This window comes from Phyllobates terribilis, unplaced genomic scaffold (assembly GCF_046119375.1).
Source record: "Phyllobates terribilis strain yellow unplaced genomic scaffold, ASM4611937v1 Scaffold_291__1_contigs__length_2406647, whole genome shotgun sequence".
In the NCBI taxonomy this organism is placed as follows: Eukaryota; Metazoa; Chordata; class Amphibia; order Anura; family Dendrobatidae; genus Phyllobates; species Phyllobates terribilis.
In genome coordinates this window covers 2,164,937-2,192,230 of record NW_027363051.1, presented here as the reverse complement: position 1 = coordinate 2,192,230, position 27,294 = coordinate 2,164,937, and the positions used below count along the sequence as shown (strand labels likewise).

The 27,294-nt window shown below is 49.2% G+C and overlaps 1 protein-coding gene across 1 annotated transcript; it reads left to right on the top strand.

The window, feature by feature from the left end:
* Nucleotides 1–2,101: 2,101 nt before the first annotated feature.
* Nucleotides 2,102–27,294, top strand: LOC141220405 (uncharacterized). Its single transcript, XM_073666332.1, has 4 exons — nucleotides 2,102–2,236; nucleotides 2,556–2,738; nucleotides 4,518–4,638; nucleotides 25,560–27,294. Exons 1-4 carry the CDS (start codon nucleotides 2,153–2,155, stop codon nucleotides 26,585–26,587), a joined length of 1,416 nt encoding a protein of 471 aa, XP_073522433.1. The 5' UTR covers nucleotides 2,102–2,152; the 3' UTR covers nucleotides 26,588–27,294.

Here is a 27,294-nt window from a genome sequence, read left to right as displayed (position 1 = left end):
GCTGTAGTTACCACGGTGACCGTCCTCCACTAGAGCTGTAGTTACCACGGTGACCGTCCTCCACTAGAGCTGTAGTTGCCACGGTGACCGTCCTCCACTAGAGCTGTAGTTGCCACGGTGACCGTCCTCCACTAGAGATGTAGTTACCACGGTGACCGTCCTCCACTAGAGATGTAGTTACCACGGTGACCATCCCCCGCTGGCGGTGTAGTTAGCACGGTGACCTTCCTCCGCTAGTGGTGTAGTTACCACGGTGACCATCCCCCCCCGGCAGTGTAGTTACCACGGTGACCGTCCTCCTCTGGAGGTGTAGTTACCACGGTGACTGTCCTCCGCTGGAGGTGTAGTTACCATGGTGACCGTCCTCCGCTGGTGGTGTAGTTACCACGGTGACCGTCCTCCGCTGGCGGTGTAGTTACTACTGTGACCGTCCTCCGCTAGCGGTATAGTTACCACGGTGACCGTCCCCCGCTGGCGGTGTAGTTACCACGGTGACCGTCTCCCGCTGGCGGTGTAGTTACCACGGTGACCGTCCCCTGCTGGCGCTGTAGTTACCACGGTGACCGTCCCCCGCTGGCGGTGTAGTTACCACGGTGACCATCCCCTCCCCCCCCCCCCGACGGTGTAGTTACCACGGTGACCGTCCCCTACTGGCGGTGTAGTTACCACGGTGACCATCCCCTCCTTCCCCCCGGCAGTGTAGTTACCACGGTGACCGTCCTCCGCTGGAGGTGTAGTTACCACAGTGACCGTCGTCCACTAGAGATATAGTTACCACAGTGACCGTCCTCCACTAGAGATGTAGTTACCACTGTGACCATCCCCCGCTGGCGGTGTAGTTACCACGGTGACCGTCCTCCACTAGAGATGTAGTTACCACGGTGACCATCCCCCACTGGCGGTGTAGTTAGCACGGTGACCTTCCTCCGCTAGTGGTGTAGTTACCACGGTGACCACCCCCCCCCCCCGGCAGTGTAGTTACCACGGTGACCGTCCTCCGCTGGAGGTGTAGTTACCACGGTGACCGTCCTCCGCTGGCGGTGTAGTTACCACGGTGACCGTCCTCCGCTGGCGGTGTAGTTACTACTGTGACCGTCCTCCGCTGGCGGTGTAGTTACCACGGTGACCGTCCCCCGCTAGCGGTGTAGTTACCACGGTGACCGTCCCCCGCTGGCGGTTTAGTTACCACGGTGACCGTCCCCCGCTGGCGCTGTAGTTACCACGGTGACCGTCCCCCGCTGGCGGTGTAGTTACCACGGTGATCATCCCCCCCCCCGACGGTGTAGTTACCACGGTGACCGTTCCCCACTGGCGGTGTAGTTACCACGGTGACCATCCCCTCCTTCCCCCCGGCAGTGTAGTTACCACGGTGACCATCGTCCACTAGAGATGTAGTTACCACGGTGACCGTCGTCCACTAGAGATGTAGTTACCACGGTGACCGTCCTCCACTAGAGATGTAGTTACCACTGTGACCATCCCCCGCTGGCGGTGTAGTTACCACGGTGACCATCTCCCCCCCCCCCCGGCAGTGTAGTTACCACGGTGACTGTCCCCCACTGGTGGTGCAGTTACCACGGTGACCGTCCCCCGCTGGCGCTGTAGTTACCACGGTGACCGTCCCCCGCTGGCGCTGTAGTTACCACGGTGACCGTCCCCCGCTGGCGCTGTAGTTACCACGGTGACCGTCCCCCGCTGGCGCTGTAGTTACCACGGTGACCGTCCCCTGCTGGCGCTGTAGTTACCACAGTGACCGTCCCCCGCTGGCGCTGTAGTTACCACGGTGACCGACCTCCGCTGGCGGTGTAGTTACCACGGTGACCAACCTCCGCTGGCGGTGTAGTTACCACGGTGACCGACCTCCGCTGGCGGTATAGTTACCAAGGTGACCGTCCCCCGCTGGCGGTGTAGTTACCACGGTGACCGACCTCCTACGAGGCTGATAATGAGCGGTCAGATCGGCTGAGGAGGCCGCGGTGGAGTTTGTGGCTTTTCCTCCAGATTCTTCCTGATAAATGTCGGATATTTGGGGCAGAATTCAGTGATTGTCGTTATATCGTCCCCTGTGACCTCCATCTTCTCCTTTATCATGAAGACGCCGGCAGGACGAGATCCCTCCAGCTGATCCAGTGTTCATCCCTCCTTCTCCTGAATGACCCCGAGGATGGACGAGGACGAGACCACCAGAAGATTATTACACTTCACCCTGGAGATCATCTCCCTGCTGAGCGGAGAGGTAACTCCTCTACATTTCTATCAGCTTTATTGTGTTATGGAACAAGTCCGACATCGGGAAGAGGAAATCCAGAAGAGGAAGAGAAGGATTCTTTACTGTAAGAGCAGTGATTGTGTGCAGCTCTCTGCCAGGAGGAGTTGTCATGGGGATTCCCTATAAGAGCTGTAGAGGGGCCTGGATGTCTGTCCTGAGTGTAATAATATTCCAGGTTATGGCCCCAGATTACTGGAGACGGTTATTGATCCCGGGATTTCTACTGATTGTCAGATCTGGAGTCGGGAAGGAATTCTTCTCCCTAAGTGTCTCTCTCCATACACAGGATTACACAATAGTGAGGAAGACACCGGGGGAGGGTGTGACTCCCATCATCCATCTCCAGGAGTCAGGAGGGCGGAGCCCAGACCCCATCACAGAGCCTCCCCCGCACTCCCCGATACATGAGAGGAGGAAGAAGAAGATCCTAGAGCTCAGCAACAAGATGATTGAGCTGCTGAGCGGAGAGGTGACTGCTGGGACATTATACAGGACAGCACTGGAGGATTCTGGGTGATGACCGGAGAGGTGACTGCTGGGACATTATACAGGACAGCACTGGAGGATTCTGGGTGATGACCGGAGAGGTGACTGCTGGGACATTATACAGGACAGCACTGGAGGATTCTGGGTGATGACCGGAGAGGTGACTGCTGGGACATTATACAGGACCGCACTGGAGGATTCTGGGTGATGACCGGAGAGGTGACTGCTGGGACATTATACAGGACAGCACTGGAGGATTCTGGGTGATGACCGGAGAGGTGACTGCTGGGACATTATACAGGACAGCACTGGAGGATTCTGGGTGATGAGCGGAGAGGTGACTGCTGGGACATTATACAGGACAGCACTGGAGGATTCTGGGTGATGAGCTGAGAGGTGACTGCTGGGACATTATACAGGACAGCACTGGAGCATTCTGGGTGATGAGCGGAGAGGTGAATGCTGGGACATTATACAGGACAGCACTGGAGGATTCTGGGTGATGAGCGGAGAGGTGACTGCTGGGACATTATACAGTACAGCACTGGAGGATTCTGGGTGATGACCGGAGAGGTGACTGCTGGGACATTATACAGGACAGCACTGGAGGATTCTGGGTGATGACCGGAGAGGTGACTGCTGGGACATTATACAGGAAAGCACTGGAGGATTCTGGGTGATGACCGGAGAGGTGACTGCTGGGACATTATACAGGACAGCACTGGAGGATTCTGGGTGATGACCGGAGAGGTGACTGCTGGGATATTATACAGGACAGCGCTGGAGGATTCTGGGTGATGAGCGGAGAGGCGACTGCTGGGACATTATACAGGACAGCACTGGAGGATTCTGGGTGATGACCGGAGAGGTGACTGCTGGGACATTATACAGGACAGCACTGGAGGATTCTGGGTGATGACTGAAGAGGTGACTGCTGGGACATTATACAGGACAGCACTGGAGGATTCTGGGTGATGACCGGAGAGGTGACTGCTGGGACACTATACAGGACCGCACTGGAGGATTCTGGGTGATGACCGGAGAGGTGACTGCTGGGACATATACAGGACACCACTGGAGGATTCTGGGTGATGAGCGGAGAGGTGACTGCTGGGACATTATACAGGACAGCACTGGAGGATTCTGGGTGATGACCGGAGAGGTGACTGCTGGGACATTATACAGGACAGCACTGGAGGATTCTGGGTGATGACTGAAGAGGTGACTGCTGGGACATTATACAGGACAGCACTGGAGGATTCTGGGTGATGACCGGAGAGGTGACTGCTGGGACATTATACAGGACGGCACTGGAGGATTCTGGGTGATGACCGCAGAAGTGACTGCTGGGACATTATACAGGACGGCACTGGAGGATTCTGGGTGATGAGCGGAGAGGTGACTGCAGGGACATTATACAGGATGGCACTGGAGGATTCTGGGTGATGAGCGGAGAGGTGACTGCTGGGATATTATACAGGACAGCACTGGAGGATTCTGGGTGATGAGCGGAGAGGTGACTGCTGGGACATTATACAGGACGGCACTGGAGGATTCTGGGTGATGACCGCAGAGGTGACTGCTGGGACATTATACAGGATGGCACTGGAGGATTCTGGGTGATGAGCGGATAGGTGATTGCTGGGACATTATACAGGACAGCACTGGAGGATTCTGGGTGATGAGCGGAGAGGTGACTGCTGGGACATTATACAGGACAGCACTAGAGGATTCTGGGTGATGACGGTGTCGTTGTTGTCAGGTTCCTATAAGGTGTCAGGACGTCGCTGTCTATCTCTCCATGGAGGAGTGGGAGTATCTAGAAGGACACCAGGATCGGTACCAGGAGGTGATGATGGAGGAGCTCCGGCCTCTTACACCAGGTTCGCTGTAGATGACGTGTAATGATGAATCTTCCATTTTCGGCTTTTCTCCTCTTTTTTTGCCTTGTACATGTGACTCTTGTGCTGCTGTTCTCGCTCCCTCCCTGTCTCGTCTTCTCCGCTCCCCGCCCCCATCGCTCACACAGGAGAGTGATTGTCCGCAGCGTTTGATTTTAGATTCTGTGGATAAATCAGCAGATTTCCGATTGTGTTTGGAGGACAATGAAGCCTCATAAGGCGACAGCAGAAGAAATATTAGGAAGATTCATCGCTTCTTGACATAATGGACGATCAGTAATAAGGGTTATGAAGGGTTGTTCCTCCTGAGCTTTTTGGGGTCTCAGGACTTGTTCTGGTGACTGATGGGGTCCTTTGTCCCCTGATCCGACGTCCCACACTGGGCGGTTACTCTGGTGACGTCTCTCCCCCGGTATCAGTATGGTACAATATAAGGGAGGGCCCTGCTCACAGTCTACATGTTAGGGGGGAATAGAAGGAGTTTCGTATCGGACACGACCAGAATAAGATGTTACACGTCTCTGAGGTCTCAGATTTGTAGTGATTTACATTTATTGTGCATTGTTCCTTACAGGGAACCTGTCTGGTTGGATATCACCAGTAACATGCACATATGGGGTTAATCTGCTGGTTAATAGCATTAGGGAGGTGCCCGGCCGCTGTACTGAGTGTGCGGCACCCGGAAGCCGCCGGCTTTCAGTCATGCAGGCGCCAACGTAGCTACTGTCACCGTACGCAGCACTGAGCGGCGTCTGTAACTGCGCCCGGGACTGAGACTGACAGCCGGCTCAGCAGTGCATCAGTACAGAGCGACCGTCACTCAGTGTCGGGGCGCAGTTACAGCTGTCGCTCACAGTGCTGCCAGTGGTGACTGTAGCTACACCTTCTTGATTCCTTGGGATTACAGTCTGGCCTATGCATTTTTTATGAGGGTGGTAGTAGTGGCGAGGGACTGTTGTGTTCCTACACCTTGGCTCCCTGACAAAGACAAATGTCCCCATTCTCCCGTGCTGTGCGTGTGGTGCAGAACACTCACGTTTTGGTCGCAGATCTCTGCCGTCTTCGGTTTTTCCTCTTCAGTAACCGCCGCACACACGATAGGGGACTTCCACTCCGTTTTATAAAAAAGAACTTTACTTAACCGTCCAACTTCACCATGAGGGAACACGCAGTATTGGGCGCATCCTTTTCCAGGTGCACAGTTCATTGCACAGCATATGTTAATATTCACCGTCTGTTTCTCCTGAGATGTCCCTTCCATAGTCGACCTCTTTGGCCTCTGAGACCCTCGCAGTTTTTAGAGTCCCGTTCCATTTCCTCTGTACTATTCCCTGTCCGACTTCCCCTTCTGGGAAGATTTTGAGACAAGTTACTCTGCTGACTCCTGTGGACCGTAGGCCCCGAACATTAAGGGAAAGTCGTTTTAGAGTTTCTGACTAACGTTCCTCTGCTGCTGGTCGGACCGGGTTTCTGTGCCCCCTGGACCTCCAGCTACTGCTCTGTCACATCCCTCCCTCAGAACTAACTGACAGGAAAAACCGTTGCTCCGCCCTGGCCTAATCTCCTCCCCTTTTGACTGGGCCAATCACCAATCCTCCTTTGGTTGCTGGGCAGACTTCCCCTTTACTCCCCTGCTGTAGTCACTAAACCTCCTGGTAACTACCCCGGCTCCTCCTGCTCTGCAGCTATTGCTGAACACATTAACTGTTTCTATCCTAAACTATTGCGTTCACCACCACACTGTACCCAATTCCTAATAATAATAATACGTTTCATTTATATAGCGCCAACATATTCCGCAGCACTTTACAATTAAGCGGGGACATGTACAGACAATAAATTCAATACAAGGTAAGACAGTTTAAACAGTTACATTAGGAGCGAGGGTCCGGCCGCTCGCACGCTTACAATCTACAAGGGAATGGGGGGACACAATAGGCGCAAAGTGCTTGTTATTTCAGGTCGGGCAATTATAATAAATAGGGATTTTCATATAAAGCTGTATGATCCGGTCATCAGCCTGTATGTATAAGTGCAATAATCAAGTATCGAGTGCAGTTATCTTGTGCATGGAGGGTGTGGAGACAGATGAAGAGTAGGGAACAGATTCTGAATAATATTTGGAAGGAGGGGACAGGGGAAAGTTGGTTTACTGAGTAGTTGAGGTGGTCGGCTTGTTTAAAGAGATGGGTTTTTAAAGCGCGTTTGAACACATGGGGGCTAGGCATCAGTCGGATCGTCTGGGGTAGAGCATTCCAGAGAACTGGCGCAGCACGAGTGAAGTCTTGGAGATGGAGGTGCGAGGTTCAGATTATGAGGGATGTTAGTCTTAGGTCATTTGTAGAACGGAGGGCACGTGTAGGACGATAGGCAGAGATGAGAGAGGAGATATAAGGCGGTACAGAACTGTGGAGAGCTTTGTGGGTGAGAGCGATGAGTTTATATTGGACCCTGTAGCGAATGGGTAACCAGTGTAATGACTGGCACATGATGGAAACATCGGTGAAGCGACTGGACAGAAATATGACCCTGGCTGCCGCATTCAGGATGGATTGGAGAGGAGAAAGTTTGGTAAGAGTGAGACCGATCAGAAGAGAGTTGCAGTAGTCCAGACGAGAGTGAATAAGAGAAACAGTAAGAGTTTTAGCAGTTTCAAAGGTGAGAAGAGGTCGGATTCTGGAGATGTTTTTAAGATGCAGGTGACAAGAGCGAGTGAGTGATCGGATATAGGGAGTAAAGGAAAGGTTAGTGTCGAATATGACCCCAAGGCAGCGGCCGTGCTGCTGGGAGTTATGGTTGAACCCTCCAAGGTAATTTCAATGTCAGGCAGAGTTGGGTTAGTAGAGGGGAGAAACACAAGAAGTTCAGTTTTAGAGAGATTCAGTTTAAGATAGAGGGAGGACGTGATGTTAGAGACAGCAGACAGATAATCCTTGGTGTTTTGTATTAGGGTAGGGGTGATGTAAGGGGAAGAGGTGTATAATTGGGTGTCTTCAGCATAGAGATGATACTGAAACCCAAATCTGCTGATTGTTTATCCAATAGGGGCAGTGTATAGAGAGAAGAGGAGGGGGCCTAGGACTGAGCCCTGCGGGACCCCGATAGCAAGGGGACGAGGAGAGGAAGAGGAGCCGGCAAAAGATACAGTGAAGGAGCGGTCAGAGAGGTAGGAGGAGAACCAGGAGAGAACAGTGTCCTTGAGGCCTATAGGGTGGAGCATAGTAAGGAGGAGCTGGTGATCCACAGTGTCAAATGCTGCAGAGAGATCCAGGAGAATCAGCAGGGAGCAGTGACCTTTGGATTTAGCTGTTAGTAGATCATTAGAGACTTTAGTGAGGGCAGTTTCAGTGGAGTGTAAGGAGCGGAAACCAGATTGTAGAGGGTCGAGGAGAGAGTTATCTGAGAGATAGCGGATGAGAGGGGAGTGGACCAAGCGTTCCTGGAGTTTAGAGATAAAGGGAAGATTAGAGACAGGTCTGTAGTTAGCAGTGCAGTTCTTGTCCAGGGATGGATTTTTAAGTAAAGGGGTTATGATGGCATGTTTAAATGAGGAGGGAAAGATACCTGAAGAAAGAAAGAGGTTAAATATTTTAGTCAGGTGAGTGATGACCACCGGTGAGAGGGACTGCAGGAGATGTGAAGGAATGGGGTCACTGTTGCAGGTTGTAGGACAAGAAGAAGTGAGGAGCTGGGTAACTTCTTCTGTGATAGGCTCAAAGATGGCTAGTGAGCTTGAAGTGCAGCAGGGAAGGGGATCCAGGCACTGAGGAGATTGGGCTGAGATGTCCTGATGGATGTGGTTGATTTTTTCTAGGAAATATGTGGCCAGATCCTCATGGCTGAGGTTGTTGGTGGGGGCCTGTGCATTAGGTTTCAGGAGGGAGTTTAAGGTTTCAAAAAGTCATTTTGGATTGTTGGGCAGTGAAGTGATGAGGGGGGTGAAGTAGGATTGTTTGGCCAGATGAAGGGCAGAGTTATAGCTTTTAAACATGAATTTATAATGGATGAAGTTCTCTGCTAAAAGAGATTTTCTCCACTGATGCTCAGCGCACCTAGAGCAATTCTGAAGAAAGCGTGTTTGCATCGTGTGCCAGGGCTGCCGTTGTCTGTGTCGGGTCTTTCTGCGTGTAGAAGGTGCTGCTTCATCTAGGGCGCTCTTCAGTGTATTATTGTAGTGTGACAATGCTAAATCTGGACAGAAGAGGGAGGAGATGGGGGCTGAAGATGTGTGGAGATTGTCCATAAGCTGCTGGGTATTAATGGTACGTGTATTCCTATAAGTGTGGTAAGTGGGGGTGTCCCGGGTGAGTAGACGGTTCTTGACAGAGAAGGAAGGAAGGTTGTGGTCCGAGAGCAGGAGAGGGGAGTTAGTAAAGTCATGCTCGAGCATAGACCGGAGAAAACCAGGTCCGGAGTATTCCCGTCTTCATGTGTAGGAGAGTTAGTAACCTATGAGAGGCAGATTGGGAGAGGGGATCATTGATGGGGATGTTAAAGTCTCCCATGATGATGGTGGGGATGTCACAGGATAGAAAGTGAGGAAGCCAGGTGGCAAAGTGATCCAGGAACTGGTGGGAGGAGCCTGGAGGGCGATACACAACCGCCACTCACAGGGAGAAGGGTTTGAAGAGTCTGACGATGTGGACTTCAAAGGAAGAAAATGTTAGTGAGCGAACTGGGGGATGACCTGGAAAGCACATTGTGGTGAAAGGAGCAAACCAACATCTCCACCTTGTCTATTCTCAGGTCTGGCCGTATGTGAAAATTTCAGCCCACCAAATGAGAGAGCAGCAGCTGCTGTGGTGTCTGAATGCTGGATCCAGACTTTTGTAATAGCCAGAAGGTGAAGGGAATTAGAGAGGAAAAAATTGTGAATGTAAGTTAGTTTGTTACACACAGGGAGGCCCAGGGTTGGGGGAGATGTCGCCAGTGAATAGGAGAAGGAGAAAAAAGAGAGAGAGCAGGTGGTGCAATGATTTGTATGAATGTTTTGAGTGCTGTATGGAGGTAGTGGATGGTTTGACCAATGTATAATGTAATACAACTGACCAAGAAGCTGCATGTTTGTATGAATATCTTATGCACCTTACCTGTCTCCTGCCCTGTCCAACTGCCATTGTATAACTGCTTATTAAAAGCACTTTAAGCTATTGCACTTAGTCTGTTGCACGCGTGACCCAGCACGTGTGCTATCCTGAGCCAGAGCTGAATATATATGAATTGAAATGTCTGCTAACATGCAGCACCTATTCTAATACTCTACCTATATATACTCACCCTATAACTAACACATCAGACATTAGGTCACATACATACTCATATATAAACACAGGGTACAGCAATATGTGCAGAAAGAGGGAAGAGGCGCATGACCGTCCTGGTCACCCTCTTACACATTTCCTCCCCCGTGATATTAATATCTCACTCCTGCTACGTGTTATCTCTTCTGAAATCTGCATTGTATCTCCATCTTACTTGCAATGCTCTGCAGCTAATCCCTGGTATATACACTGCTCAAAAAAATAAATCTCATGCTACCACGAGTGTGAAAGCACAACCAACATTCAAAAGTGACCAAAACATCAGCCAGAAAGCATTGGTACTGAGATGTGGTCTGTGGTCCCCACCTGCAGAACCACTCCTTTATTGAGGGGGTCTTGATAATTGCCAATAATTTCCATCTATTGTCTATTCCATTTTCACAACAGCATGTGACATTGATTGTCAATCAGTGTTGCTTCCTAAGTGGACAGTTTGATTTCACAGAAGTTTGATTTACTTGGAGTTATATTCTGTTGTTTAATGTTCCCTTTATTTTTTGAGCAGTGTATAAATGCATTTATTGGTGCATTTTGATGCTCGTTCAGCATTTGGATCAGTTTTTAGAGCTTTCTTCTTACAGAGGTGTGCCAATTGTGGCCTTTCAGTTTTTTTTCCAATTTATTTGTTTATTTTTTCTTCACAGCTTTTACCGTATGGGTTCAATATTTTTATAGATTTAATATTTACGGATGTGGCAACACCAGATGAGGTTTCTTATGTATAATTGAGGATGGGTGATTATATGTTTTTTCTTTAGTCCCTTAGGGTATGTGAGTCTATCATCTGATTACTTTATATACTGTGTAGTGCGGCGGTGTTCACACTGTGCGGTAATGAGGCAGTGACCCAAGTAAAGTTCTACTTTAAATGTCTTTATTTGCAAAATGCCCTCCGGATCGCAGCCGGGTGATCCAAACAGTCCGTGTAAACCTGTTGCTGTTGGAGATGGCTGCGCTGTTTCAGTCTGGGGTGCGCCAGTTACGTTGCCTTCACAGGCCTGTGTTGTGCCTTCACCCAGGCTTGCATTGCACAGAGCCTCCTTAGCAAACAAACCAATGACATACCCAATCCTTTGCTGCAGGTTTTTAAATGAATTCTGTGACCATGAGCCACTTGTAAGACTCGGCTGGAGGGAGTGGACCGCCCCACTGCCACCTGTAGTTCACTCCAAGAATAAAAGCCCAAGCCAGGTTTTCTTAAATCCAACTTGGTCAAATAGTTTGACCAAGTACAAAACTTTACTTTTATTTTGCTCTGCAACCACAGGTCCCTCGCATATAATTCCCCTCACTGCCTCGCATATCCCCCACCCTCTGTTCAAACTTGTGGGGTTGAACACTTGTCACCATACAGGGTGCCCGTGACAGGGCATCCGCATTCCCTTGCAACTTCACAGCTCGCCCGAGCAAATAATAACGTAGGGACTCCAAGGCCCACTTAATGGCCAGGCACTCCTCCACTACGCTATAATTTTTCTCTGCCGGGGTAAGTTTCCTGCTCAAGTAGGTGACTGGATGTTCATCTCCGTTCACCTCTTGCGACACTACCGCTCCTAGGCCTATCTCTGAGGCATCTGTCTGCACAATGAAGCTTTTCTTGAAGTTGGGGCTGATGAGGACCGGCTGTCCGCACAATGCCAACTTCATGGATTGGAATGCTTCCTCCGCATGAGGGTTCCACCGAACCATGGCCGACCTCTTTCCCTTTAAGAGATTGGTCAGGGGTGCCGATCTCCCAGCAAAATTAGGTATAAACCGTCGGTAGTACCCAATAATGTCAAGGAACGCTCTTACCTGTTTAGTAGTCTAAGGCTTAGGCCAGTTTTGAATGGCCTCAATCTTGTTTATTTGGGGTTTAATAACCCCACGGCCCATCGCGTACCCCAAGTACCGGGCTTCGAGACCTATCGCACATTTTTTTGTGGTTCACTGTTATTCCTGCGACTCTGAGTGAATCCAGCAACGCTTGTACCTGGGACAGGTGGGTCTGCTAGTTGGTATTAAAGATGATGATATTATCTAAATATGCTGACGCATACTTCTGATGAGGCTGCAACACTATGTCCATCAGCCTCTGGAATGTAGCCGGGGCCCCATGTAATCTAAAAGGCAAGATGACATAGTGATAGACCCTCCGGTGTTATAAAGGTTGTCTTTTCTTTCCCCGATTCTGTCAGAGGCACCTGCCAGTAACCCTTGGTGAGATCAAGCGTGGTGAAGTTCTGGGCCTACCCCAGTCTCTCGATCAGCTCGTCCACCCGGGGCATTGGATAAAGGTCAAATTTTGACACTTCATTCAATTCTTTGAAGTCGTTACAAAACCGTAATGATCCATCAGGCTTCGGAATCGGAACAATGGGGCTAGCCCATTCACTCCTAGATTCCTCAATGACTCCTAACTGGAGCATTTGTTTTACCTCAGACGCGATGGCTTGCCTCCGGGCTTCTGGTACACAGTACGGTTTCACTCGTACCCTTACTAGGGGCTCGGTGACAGTGTCATGTCGGATCACAGATGCATGGCCAGGCAGTACTGAGAATACGTCTGTATTCTGCTGCATCAAATTCCGAGCCTCCCATCGCTGCTGTTTAGTGAGAGCATCACTTATCTTAACCTCACACCCGACCTCGTCCCTGGCTGGTGTCAGAGGGTTCCCAGACGGTACGACTGGCGTCTCATCCATAATCAAACATTCCCGGACTTTCCAGGCTTTTAGCAGGTTCACATGATACAGTTGTTCCGGTTTTCTCTTTCCGGGCTGGTACACTCGGTAATTCACCTCCCCCACCTTTTCCCGGACTTCATTTGGCCCTTGCCACTTGATCTCCTTGGGTAGCCCAAGGCGGCAGAACATGGCAAACAGCTCGCAGGGGATACGTATTGCCTCCGGGTAACGGGTGGCATAATCTACTACCACCAAAATATGTTGGTGGCCACGGGAAGATTTTACTATAGGCCACACCAGATTCATCGCAATCCGCTGAAAAGGTACCTCCTATAATGGGTAGAGGTACCAATGGAGTCCGGAAATTTGCAGTGGGTGTGGTAAGTTGACACTTGGGACACGACTCACAATGCCTCTGTACCTCGGCATAAATCCTGGGCCAATAGAACCGCTGCAAAATATGTTCTTGCGGGTTTTTTTAACCCCTAGGTGTCCACCCAGCGTGTGTTTGTGTGTGTTTGTGTGTGAGCCATCTCCAGCACCGCCCAGCGGTACGACTGTAGTACTGCCAGCTATTCCACCACTTCATCCCAGATTTTATCAACTCTATATAATAGATCCTGGTTGATAGCCATGCGCGGGAAAACCACCTCTGCACCTGGTTGTTGAGGCACCCCATTTATTTCTACCACCCTTTCTCGTGCGCTGGCTAGAGTGGGATCCTGCAGCTGAGCTGTCCCAAAAGTACCAGGGGACACTTCCAGCTCTGGGATCGATGGGGTCTCCTCAACCTCTCCTGCCAATACCTCTAGGGGAACCTATCGGGGTTACACTCTGTCCCTAGGTCGGCGACCCCCTACGGCAGGTATCCCAGACTCGGAATCTTTGGGTTCCGTGCCCGGACATTTACCCTGGGAGGGTTAATTTTGTTCTCCCATAGGGACCAGTACAGGGGCAAGTATCTTCCCAAAACAGTCCGATCAGGAAGGGTCTTGACCACTCCCACCACATGTTTCATCTCCCCACACGGGGTGGAAAAAGTAACCTCTGCTGTCGGAGGTCCCCATGTATGCAAACAACCCCGACTTTCCGTCCACTGGGGTTCTCCTTGGCAACCAGTGACCCATGGACCAGAGTCACTAGGCTCCCTGAGTCCAAGAGAGCCTCCTTCTGGTACCCTTTGATGAGTACATGGCACAATTGGGTTTTGCTGCCCGCAGCGTCTGCAGTCACGGTGCAGACTGTCTGGGCATACATTAAGACTCTGCGCGTGAACCCACAGTCCCCAGCAGAGGGACGCAACCATTTCACCGGCTCCTGGGCTTGCAGAGTCCGGCGTGATAGTCGCAGTTGGGCAGAGTCCCGTATGAAGTCCTGAGTGGCCGTGTACCGCCCGATCAGGCTAACTACCTGGTCTAAAGTGCCCGAGTCCCCTTGCCACACCCAACTCTGTATAGCTGCTGGCAGAGTTCTCTCTAGCCGATCACCCACGATCCTCTCCACCATCTGGGCCAGAGTCAAAGTCTCAGGCTGGAGCCACCTTTTAACTAGCTGCAGCAAGTCATATGCCTGAGACCTGGCGGGCCCGGCCTCCACAAAGGTCCATGAAAACACCCGTTGGGTTCTCAAATATGTATTAACTCCCAGTAGGGCAAGGATCTCACCTCTCAGCTTCCCATAGTCCTGGTCATCATCGCAACTCAGGCCAAAGTAGGCCTTCTGCGCATCGTCTATCAGAAACTGAGCCACCACGTCAGCCCACTGGGAAGTTGGCAGGTTCTCCCACTCCGTGATGTGCATGTAGATGGTGAGGAAGGCTTCTACGTCATCCTCCGGACTCGGCTTCCTCAAGACTGAGCGGACCTTGTCCCGGGCCTCACAACTTTCCGGGGTCGGTGCTGGCGGCATCTCTCACAGAGCCGCAATCTGCTGCACGATTAAGTCATTAGTGCGCTGCTGTTGCTGATCCTGCTGTTGCCTCTGGAGATGCTGGTGCTGCTGGGTGAGTACTAACTGCTTTAGTAGCTCCTGCTTGTCAGCAGGCTTGAGCTGTAGCTTTGCAGACTTGATCACAGACATGCTGGTTTTGGGGTATGCCTCAGTTCACACTGCCCGCATTCTCCACCATATTGTAATGGGGCAGTGACCCAAGGAAAGTTCAACTTTAAATGTCTTTATTTGCACAATGTCCTCCGGATCGCAGCCGGGTGATCCAAACAGTCCGTGTAAACCTGCCGTTTCACTCGGGTGCGCCAGTTACGTTGCCTTCACAAGCCTTTGTTGTACCTTCACCCAGGCTTGCATTGTACAGAGCCTCCTGCTCTGCAGCTTAGCAAACAAACCACTGACACACCCAAACCTTTGCTGAAGGTTTTTTAATGGATTCTGTGGCCATGAGCCACTTGTAAGACTGGTCAGGAGGGAGTGGACCGCCCCACTGCCCCCCTGCAGATCACTCCCAAAATAAAAGCCCACGCTGGGTTTTCTTAAATCCAACTTGGTCAAATAGTTTGACCAAGTCCAAACTTTACTTTTATTTTGCTCTGCAGCCACAGGTGTTTCTGTGACTCCAGTGCACTCCAGCGGGTTCAATGTGTCTCTATGAGCATCCTGGGGGATACATACCGTCCCCCGCATATAATTCCCCTCACTGCCTCACGACTGTAATACAGAGATAAAAACCTGTGATCCCAATGTATTACCTGTGACAATACAGCTTTTCTTCTTAGTTATTCCAGACAATTAGATTTGTTCAATCAAGAGAAATGGCATTTATAGAAGGGCCGGATGATTGTCTCACAGTGAATGTCATTGTAGGTTAAAATAATTGAAAAAGAATGTAGAACTTGTGGAGACCGGTTGGACTTGATGGACCTGAGTCTTATTTAAACCTATATAACTAAATTGGAGTGCCCAAAGTCAGGCCGCTGCTGTAAGGGCAAACAGGGTAATGGGATGTATCAGAAGAGGTATAGCTGCAAAGGATGAGAACATTGTTCTTCCACTGTACAAAGCACTGGTCAGACCACACTTGGAATACTGTGCTCAGTTATGGGCCCCAATATATAGAAAGGATATAAACGAGCTTGAAAAGGTACAAAGGAGGGCAACAAAATTAATAAAGGGAATGGAGGGACTTCAATACCCAGAGAGGTTGGCAAAACTAGGACTATTCAGCCTGGAAAAGAGAAGGTTGAGGGGGGACATAATAAATGTGTACAAATATGTTAGGGGACAGTATAGAAATCTTGCCCGGGATTTGTTCAAAAGGAGGGATATTACGGTAACAAGAGGGCATTCACTAAGACTGGAAGAGAAAAGGTTCCAGCACCAGCATAGGAAGGGGTTCTTTACGGTAAGAGCAGTGAGAATATGGAATTCACTGAGTGAGGAGACGGTAATGTCAGATTCACTACACCAGTTCAAGCGGGGACTGGATGCATTTCTAGATACCAGGCAGATTTCAGCGTATACTTAAAAATAAAATAAAATAGTAGGTTGATACAGGGATTTATTCTGACTGCTGGTTTCAGAGTCGGGAGGGAATTTTTCCTCAGGTGAAGATTGGCCAAATCATTTGGGGTTTTTGCCCTCCTCTGGATCAACTTTAGCAATTACAGAACTAACAGGTCGAACTTGATGGACGCAAGTCTTTATTCGGCTTTACTAACTATGTAACTATGATTGGCATGTGACTATGATTAGTGACGTGTGATGATGATGACTGGCGTATGACGATGATGATTGGCATGTGACTATGATTAGCGGCGTGTGATGATGATGACTGGCGTATGACGATGATGATTGGCATGTGACTATGATTAGCGGCGTGTGATGATGATGACTGGCGTATGACGATGATGATTGGCATGTGACTATGATTAGCGGCGTGTGATGATGATGACTGGCGTATGACGATGATGATTGGCATGTGACTATGATTAGCGGCATGTGATGATGACCGGTGTGTGATATTGTATGAAGTCTCCGGTGCAGTGAAGCTTTATCCGCCGTCCACATCACAGCAGAAGCGTCCGGTGATGGCGCGGCTGCTCTTGTACAGAGTCCGGTTGCGCACCGATGAATAACTGGGCCGCATTCACACCTCTTCTTAATGATTTAATAAGCACATTTTTAATTTTCCTAATTGTGTTTTTTAATATTACTTCCATCTTTTATTTTCATATTATTCTTACACAAGTCTCATGCTGCCATATAAATGACTGAGCTTGCGATTCAGGCAGAACCCCGGGGGAAGATTCCGTATAATGAGGCGCTGTGGACGCCGTCTGGCCTATGATCCAGTGATGTCCATCTTTTTCAGCGTGCATAAAAGCGCAGTCGACCAGAGGCTGGACGGAGTCCGGTGTAACTCTGCTGCCTCATTATTCTGAATGGATCCCTCGGGGGTGTCATCTGAATCATGTATTTTGTAGATTTAGATGGAAACCCTGATGTACAGTGGGTACGGGAAGTATTCAGACCCCTTTACATTTTTCATTCTTTGTTTCATTGCAGCTATTCGGTAAGTTCTAAAAAGTTCATTTTTTTTCTCATTATAGTCCACTCTGCACCACATCTTGACTGAAAAAAAACAGAAATGTAGACATTTTTGCAAATTTATTAAAAAAGAAAAGCTGAAATATCCCATGGTCATAAGTATTCAGACCCCTTGCTCAGTATTGAGTAGAAGCACCCTTTTGGGCTAGTACAGCCATGAGTCTTCTTGGGAATGATGCAACAAGTTTTTCACACCTGGATTTGGGGATCCTCTTCCATTCTTCCTTGCAGATCCTCTCCAGTTCCGTCAGGTTGGATGGTGAACGTTGGTGGACAGCCATTTTCAGATCTCTCCAGAGATGCTCAATTGGGTTTAGGTCAGGGCTCTGGCTGGGCCAGTCAAGAATGGTCACAGAGTTGTTCAGAAGCCACTCCTTTGTCATTTTAGCTGTGTGCTTAGGGTCACTGTCTTGTTGGAAGGTGAACCTTCGGCCAAGTCTGAGGTCCAGAGCTCTCTGGAAGAGGTTTTCATCCAGGATATCTCTGTACTTGGCTGCATTCATGTTTCCTTCAATTGCAACCAGTCATCCTGTCCGTGTAGCTGAAAAATACCCCCATAGCATGATGCTGCCACCACCATGTTTCACTGTAGGGATTGTATTGGGCAGGTCATGAGCAGTACCTGGTTTTCTCCACACATACCGCTTAGAATTATCACCAAAAAGTTCTATCTTCGTCTCATCAGACCAGAGAATCTTATTTCTCATAATCTGTGAGTCCTTCATGTGTTTTTGAGCAAACTCTATGCGGGCTTTCATATGTCTTGCACTGAGTAGATCCTTCCATCTGGCCACTCTGCCATAAAGGCCCGACTGGTGGAGGGCTGCAGTGATCATTGACTTTTGTGAGCTTTCTCCCATCTCCCTACTGCATCGCTGGAGCTCAGCCACAGTGATCTTGGGGTTTTTCTTTACCTCTCCTACCAAGGCTCTTCTCCCACGGTTGCTCAGTTTGGCTGGACGGCCAGGTCTAGGAAGACTTCTGGTGGTCCCAAACTTCTTCCATTTAAGGATTATGAAGGCCACTGTGCTCTTAGGAACCTTGAGTAATGCAGAAATTCTTTTGTAACCTTGGCCAGATCTGTGCCTTGCCACAGTTCTGTGTCTGAGCTCCTTGGGCAGTTTCTTTGAGCTGATGATTCTCATTTGGTCTGACATGCACTGTGAGCTGTGAGGTCTTATATAGACAGGTGTGTGTCTTTCCAAATCAAGTCCTATCAGTTTAATTAAACCCAGCTGGACTCCAATGAAGGAGTAGAACCATCTCAAGGAGGATCACAAGGAAATGGACAGCATGTGAATTAAATATGAGTGTCTGAGCAAAGGATTTGAATACTTATGACCATGTGATATTTCAGTTTCTCTTTTTTAATAAATTTGCTAAATTGTCTGCATTTCTGCTTTTTTTCAGTCAAGATGGGGTGCAGAGTGTACTTTAATGAGAAAAATAAATGAACTTTTTAGAATTTACCAAATGGCTGCAATGAAACAAAGAGTGAAAAATTTTAAGGGGTCTGAATACTTCCCGTACCCACTGTAAGTGTTCAGCGTACAGCACAGGATAAATATGATCCAAAATGTTCTGTACCCCAGAATGCCACCAAGAGCTTCTACTCAACCCACAAAAAACAAGTCCCCACTCAGGTTCATCATCTGTAAACAGTAATATAGGGGGTGTCCATATTACTGGTAGCACAAAGGCTCTGGAAAGTGACTTGGCTCCCACTTAAAGAAATCCAGTGACATCCGCGCTCCCAAATCCAAATGCCCCCTCCTCCCGGGCCCCACCGTGTGCAGTTACCATCCACATGTTTGGCATTACTGTAGCGAGGAGAGCCAATTTATTTCTCCAGAAAGCACTAGCTGGGAATCATGTACTGGTCGCTACAACGTAAGGGCACTGCAATGTACCGAACACTACAATGTACTGGCCACTATAATGAAATATTTGCATTTTCACTTCACAACATCCATTACTGCTCGTTTCTGGAAAGCACCCATGGAGTCAAATTCATCACTAGTCCTGTAGATACATTTCCATAGGGGTGTAGTTTGCAAACTGGTGTCACTTGAGGGGGGATTCTGCTCTTCTGCCACTTCGGGGCTCTGTATATGGAGTCTGCAAACTGTTCTACTAAAGTTTGTTCTCCAAGAGTCAAATAGCGCTCCGTCCCTCCCGAGTCTCACCATGTGGCTAAGCAGTACAGTACAGCCACATATGGGGTATTGCCCCGTTCAGCTGAAATTGTATAAAATTATGTGGTCATTTTTACCCAGTTTCCCTTGTGAAAATGTAAAATCTGGGGCTAAAACACCAAGGTTACTTACCGGTAGCCGGTTTTTCCTGAGCCCATGACAGCACACCTTGAGAGAGGATCCGCCCCACCAAGGACAGGAAACCGTCTGAAATAAAAGGGCGGTACCTCTCCCTCGCTTCAGTTGTTTACAGAGCATTGAGAGGACCTCCCTAAACAGGTTAGGCACATAACCAACACCACAATATACATATACACACCACCCCACACAGTGCACACCAGGGTGTGAGAAACATAGAAAAAATAAGGGGGGGAAACTACGGGTGCTGTCATGGGCTCAGGAAAAACCGGCTACCGGTAAGTAACCTTGGTGTTTTCCCCTCCCCCATGACAGCACACCTTGAGAGAATTTTGGAGAATTTATGAGCACCCTAGGGAGGGACCACCGCCTGAAGTACCCTTCTCCCAAAGGTGAGATCAGAAGAGGATAGATCCAACCGATAGTGCTTAAAGAAGGTGGATGGTGTAGACCAAGTAGCAGCCCTACATATCTGCTCGATCGAGACGTCTGCTCTCTCTGCCCAGGAGGTTGCAACGGCTCTGGTGGAATGAGCCCTCACATTGTCCGGGGCTGGAACCCCTGTGGACGTATAGGCTAAGCAAATGGCCTCCCTGAGCCACCTAGAGATGGTACCCTTGGACACCCCATGACCTTTCCTACACCCTTGAAAGGCCAGGAACAGAGAACAGTCTTTCCTCCACAGACTAGTCATGTGAATGTACTGTAGCAGGGACCTCCTAACATCTAGGCTATGGAACCTGACTTCCCCTGGGTTCTTGGGATTGCTGCAGAACGAGGGTAGCACAATCTCCTGACTACGGTGAAATCTAGATACCACCTTGGGAAGGTATGCTGGATCTGGCCGCAAGGTGACCCTATCCTCAAAGATTTGTGTGTAAGGAGGATTAACCGAGAGGGCCTGCAGATCCCCCACCCTACGGGCTGATGTTAAGGCCACTAGAAGGATGGTCTTAAGGGTGAGAATTTTTGGAGAAACCTTGTGTAGGGGTTCGAATGGTTCACTAGTAAGAGCGTTCAAGACTAAATTCAGGTCCCAAGGAGGAACACCCATGGACCTAACCGGTCCAGCTCTGGCACAGGACTTGATAAACCTCGAGATCCACCTATTCCCAGCCAGATTACAATTGTAGAGTGCTCCCAAAGCTGAAACTTGAACCTTAAGGGTCCCTGTAGCTAGACCCAGGTCCCGCCCCTTTTGCAGAAATTCCAGGATCCCTCTGATCGGAGGTTTGCTCGATAGCGGAATATCTATAACCTTTAGGAATTTACCCCAAACCCTGCTATAAATCTTAGTTGTAATCGGTTTTCTGCTCCCCAATAAAGTAGAAACTAAGCCTGGTGAAAACCCCTTGCTACTCAATAGCGACCTCTCAAATTCCATGCCGAAAGATGGAACCCCCTGGCCTGGGCATGGAATACTGGTCCCTGCATGAGAAGGTCCGGCCTCTCTGGTAGAATCCAGGGATCTGACACCGACATTAGCCGAAGCAGAGAGAACCAAGGCCTCTTGGGCCAAAAAGGGGCTATCAAAATCACCCTGGCGCCTTCCTCCCGGATCTTCCTCACCACTACTGGAATCATCACTAATGGCGGAAAGGCATAGGCCTTCCTGAACCCCCAAGGAATCTGGAGGGCATCTATGGCATGGGGATTTTCTGCCGGATTTAGGGAGCAAAATCTCTGCACCTTTCTGTTTGCCCTTGTGGCGAACAGGTCTATGTCTGGCTGCCCCCATAACTGGACAATCTGATGGAAGACCTCCGGGTTCAACCCCCACTCCCCCTGTCTTAGGGTATGGCGGCTTAGAAAATCTGCCTTCACGTTTTCTATCCCCTTTATGTGAAGGGCGCTGAGGGATAGGAGGTTTCGCTCTGCTAGACCAAGGATCCTGTCTGCCACCACCATCAGAGGGCGTGACCTTGTCCCTCCTTGGTGATTCACATAGGCTACTGCTGTCCGGTTGTCGGACCTGACCTGGACATGGTGATTTTGGATGTGAGGGAGGAAGCCCCTGAGGGATCTTTCTACTGCCCAAAGCTCCTTTAAGTTTGAGGATGATCCCCTCTCGTGGTAAGCCCAGTGACCCTGTATTGAGAGTTCTGCCAGATGACCCCCCCATCCGGAACTGCTTGCGTCGGTCGTAACTACCCGATCTATCGATCTGGACCATTGAACGCCTGTGGTCAGATTTCCCCTGACTGTCCACCACGAAAGAGAATCTACTACTTCTGGGGAGAGAGAGAGCCTGCCTTCTAAACGCCCGTTGCAGGACCTCTGTGCTGACAGGACCTCCCACTGAAGCCGCCTCATATGCCCCTGGGCCCACATTACTGCTGGGAGACAGGCCGTCATAGAACCCAGGAGGGACATTGCCTCTCTCAGAGACATCTCTGGAGCTTGAATGGCCTTCGAGACTAATGCAATTAACCTGCAGATTTTGTCCTCTGGGAGGAAGCAGGTTTGACGACGAGAGTCTAGGATTAGACCCAGAAAGGTCTGAGTCCTGGAGGGGGTTAGTCTTGATTTTTGGAAATTTACTAACCACCCCAGCTGATGCAACACTTCCGTGACCACTAGGAGCTGACTGGAGCAGTGGGCTTCTGTTTTCCCTATTATCAAGAAGTCGTCTAAATATGGCACGATCACTACATTCTTGATCCGTAGGAAGGCTGTGACTTCTGCTATTAGTTTCGTAAATATTCTCGGGGCAATGGAGAGGCCAAAGGGTAGGGCAGCAAACTGAAAATGCCTCAGCTTCCCCTGAATAAACAGGGCTACTCTCAGATACTTCTGATACTCCGGATGGATTGGGACGTGATAATATGCGTCCTTCAAGTCTATTACAGCCATAAAGCAGTTGCGATGTAAGAGCTTCACTGCCGAGCCTACTGACTCCATCTTGAAAGTCTGGTTTTCTACTACTTGGTTCAGACTCCTGAGGTTGATGATGGTCCTTAAGGACCCGTTTGTTTTTTTTATCATGAATAGTGGGGAATAGAACCCCCTCCCTCTCTGTGTTGCTGGTACTTCGAGAAGGACCTGCTTTCCTACTAACTCTAACACTTCTGTTTCCAGGGCTAATTGTTCTTCCTGGACCTTTCGTAGGGGGGTAACCACAAAGGTCCGCCAGGGGGTCTGGCTGAACTGGATCTTCAGGCCCCCACTGATAATTTTCAGAATCCATGGGTTTGTTGTTATCGCGTCCCAAGCTGGAAAAAAGTGGGAAAGCCTTCCACCCACTTCCAGCCTGGCGTCATTGGGAGGATCTCTTCGAACTCGAGGATGGTCCTCCAAACATGTAGCCCGATTCTTTTTTGGACTTGGCTTCCCACTTCTTTTTGTCTCCCGGAGGACGACCCCGGTTAAATTTTCTCCTCCGAAAACTAAATCTTCTTGGTTCCCCCGAAAATCCCGGGAACCCTTTGGTTTTATCGCCTGCTTTTTCTAACAAGTCCTCTAACTTTTGGCCAAACAGGAGTCTACCGTCACACGGGAGGGAGCACAATTTCTGTTTCGAAGGTAGGTCGCCTGGGCAACCCTTGAGCTACAAGGCCCGCCTGGCTGCGTTGGATAGTCCCGCTGCCCTAGCTGACAGTCTGACCGAGTCAGCTGAAGAGTCGGCCAGGAAGGCCGATGCTGTTTGAATTAAAGGTAGCTCTGCAAGTATTGCCTGTCTGGAGACCTTTTTATCTTTAAGCTGGTCTTCCAGCTGTTGAAGCCACACCATCAAGGACCTCGCCACACAGGTGCTAGCCACCGCTGGTTTTAGGCCACCTGCTGCCGCCTCCCACGTGTGGCGCAGGAAGGAGTCAGCTCTTTTATCCAGGGCATCTTTTAGGACGCCAGAGTCCTCCAAGGGCAGGGAAGATCTCTTTGATGACCTTGCCACAGTCCCGTCCACCTTGGGGATCTTATCCCAAGGTTCCGCATCCTTCTCTTCGAAGGGGTACCTTCTTTTGGAGAAGGAGGGTAAAGCCCCTGATCTCTCAGGTCTCCTCCACTCCCGGTCAATGAGGCCCTGAATCTTACTGTTCACCGGAAATGAGCGTCTCTTCCGCTCTCCCAAGCCCGCAAACATGATGTCCTCCCGGGATTTAGATGCTCTCTCTTCCTCCAGACCCATGGTTGATCTTACTGCCCTAACCAGTCTGTCTGTATTCTCAATGGGGAAGCAGGGTCTACCGCCCCCCGATGAGGAAGAGGACGATGAATCCCACTGCTCCTCGGACTGGGAGGAATCAGAGACGGAGGAAACCTCTCTACGGGGCCTTTTCTTCCCTCTAAGGAACCCCTTCAGGGACCCCTGAACTTCTGCATGTACTATGGACTTTAAATTTGCAGCAAAATCCTGGGAATTCTCAGCTATGGTTTTGGTCACACAGCCCTGGCAAAGTGGTTTCTGCCACTCTACTGAGAGAGAAGCTTGGCAAAGGGCACACATCCTATGCTTTAGCTTGGCACTACTCTTCTTAGGCTCCTAAAAAAAGGAAGCACATAAGAGACTTCCCGTTACTAATCAGTGACATTCACGAAGCTCACTCACCCTCAGAGGTCACAAACGGGTACCGGATTCGGAGGCTGTCGCGGAACTGATGATTCCATTCTGGATGGTCCCGAGGCACTCGAAGCCTTACTCCTGCGGCTGCCACTACGATTACTCGAGCGGCTGTCTGTATACGATGCATCCCTCTGCTTCTGTTGCTGAGGTGGGGGGGTAAGCTGCTGCTCCTGGCTATCTGGATCAGCCATGTCTCAGAAGCGCACCACGCTTCCAGGATAGCTCCCCCCCCTTAAATATAGGGCCATCCAGCCTCCTCCGGTCTGTGGGTCCTCCCCCTTCCTCAGGCCGGAGCTCCGTTGAAAAAAACCGGCCTGGGACGCTCCGATGGGCGCCGCCATCTTGGATCGGCGCCGCCTCCTGACGTCACCCAGCGCGCCGCTCCCAGCGTGCCCTGCGCCGTGACGTCAGGCGCGTCACACCCGGAAGCGTTCCACACTGCAGGGGGGAGGACGGCGCCGCGGTCTCCGGGAGGACAGAGCCTGCCTCACCGCGTGCGCCCCGCTCGGCGCAGAAACCCCAGGGGAAGCTGCGGACGGCGCTTCTGGGATACTGAACCCGGTGCACAGGCCAGTGCCCGCTCTTCCACACCGGGACAGCCCCAGGTAAGTCTTCTTTCTTCCAGACAGGTTCCCCATCAAGGACAGGAAACCAACTGAAGCGAGGGAGAGGTACCGCCCTTTTATTTCAGACGGTTTCCTGTCCTTGGTGGGGCGGATCCTCTCTCAAGGTGTGCTGTCATGGGGGAGGGGAAAATAATATTATAGTGGAAAAATTAAATTTTTTCTTTCTTCACCGTTCAATTGTATAACATTTTGTGAATCACAATTACCTTGCATTCATTGGGAAAGTGCGCGGTGGATGCTGGATGTGACGCGCGGGGTAACCCCACCCACAGCCCGGCATCCACCGCGGGGATCGCATCACCGAGTCACGCCTCACTTGACGTGACATCAGCGGAAGCAAGAGCCGGCTGCAGCCGGGGGTCGCGTGATGCCGGTGAGTGGCCAGCGATAGTGCCGCTCACAGGTAATAAAGACAAAGCTAGGTAATTAAAAGAAATCTTCTCTCAACGGGTTAATTACATTGGGGGCATTTTTAATAGTAGTGGACATCTTCTTTAATTACGTGGACACTTTTCTATACTAAGGCCAAGATATGAAGCTTGAGAGAGTGAAATGGCACCGGAGGTACATTAAGGGAACCTGTCATCAGTAATTACCACTTAAAGAACTATTTGCTGTCTAATCTCTGCCACCCCTGACTTGTGCCAATGTCACCAGATTATAAGTGTCATTCACTTTACCCGTCATTGTGTTAATGTTATGGCATGTAGTTGTCCTCCTTATTACCGGTACTTTCACTGACGAGGGTCTTCATTGTGAGATCCAGAAAATACATTCAGAAATCTCGTTTGTGTTGAAGAAAAAACTCACATCTAATTTATCTTTCATCCTGATAGGAAATCCTTGTGAGAATAAAGGTTTATCACTAAATTGTAAAAAAGATCTCAAGAAGCACTCTAATGGAGAAAACCTCATCACCCTTCCTGCACCTCCTGGACTTCACAGCACTTCACTTTCTTATAATCCTCCTAATCATGAGGAATCATCTCCTGAGCAATCTCCCATTATTACCAAAAGTCCAGGTGGCAAAGTGGATTCAAGATTTCAGTGTGACAAGCAATTTACAAAAAGCTCAGATTTTTTAACACACAGAAAACACAAAGGAAAAAAGCCATACTCCTGTTCAGAATGTGGGAAATGCTTTACATATAAATCACAATTTGTTATACATGAGAGAATTCACACAGGAGAAAAGCCATTTTCATGTTCGGAATGTGGGAAATGTTGTAGAAGTAAATCAGACCTTGTTATACATCAGAGAATTCACACAGGAGAAAAGCCGTATTCATGTTCGGAATGTGGGAAATGCTTTACATTTAAAGGGAGTCTTATTACACATCAGAGAAATCGCACAGGAGAGAAGCCGTATTCATGTTCAGAATGCGGTAAATCTTTTATGCGTAAATCAAATCTTTCTGCTCATAAGAGAATTCATACAGGAGAAAAGCTATTTTCTTGTGCGAAATGTTTTATATGTAAATCAGAGCTGGTTATACATCAAAGAATTCACACCGGGGAGAAACCGTTTTCATGTTTACAATGTGGAAAATGCTTTACAGGTAAATCAGATCTTGTTAGACATCAGAGAATTCACACAGGAGAGAAGCCGTATTCATGTTCAGAATGTGGGAAATCTTTTATGTATAAATCAGTCCTTGCTGCACATGAGAGAATTCATACAGGAGAGAAGCCATTTTCATGTTTAGAATGTGGGAAGTCCTTCACAATTAAAGGAAGTCTTAATATACATCAGAGAATTCACACAGGAGAGAAGCCGTATTCATGTTCAGAATGTGGGAAATCTTTTATACATAAATCGCACCTTGTAAAACATGAGAGAAGTCATATGGGAAAGAAAGTGTAATTATGTTCACTGTGTTTTATAAAGTTTAATAAACATTGTTCAGCATAAATGAGTACACCCCCTTTGATGAGTAAGATTTTGTTTAATAGCTCACTGAACACAAGATCAATTTCTACAATTTTGCCAACACTAAGTTTCATAGAACATTTTTTTGTAATCAAAACATGAAAGTAAGGGTAATAATATAACTCATTACAAAACCTTCAGTTTTTCTCAAATTAGTTGATGCAAAAATGAGTACACCCCACATCAAAAGCACTACATCTATTATTTTGTATGGCCTCCATAATTTTAAAGGACGGCACCAAGTTTTCTAGGCCTGGAATGAACAAGTTAGTGACAATACTATATCTTTTTTCTCTCTTTCGATAACGAGCTCTTAGAGCCTGGATGCTGGATGGAGCGATGACAACTTGTCTCTACAGAATTCCCCATAGGTGTTTGGTTGGGTTCAGATCAGGAGACACTTGGCCACTGAATCACTGTCACCCTGTTCTTCAGAAATGTAACAGTGGCCTACCAAGGGAACAGAGTGATGGCAGCATCTTTTCTTTCACTACAGAGCAGAACATCTGTGAATTCAAGATACCATCAATGAAATGTAGCTCCTCATGCAGCCGCACATAAGGACACGGCCACCACCAGGTCTCACTGTAGACTCCATGCATTCTCATTGTATTCCTCACCTCTTCAATGTCATACAGTTT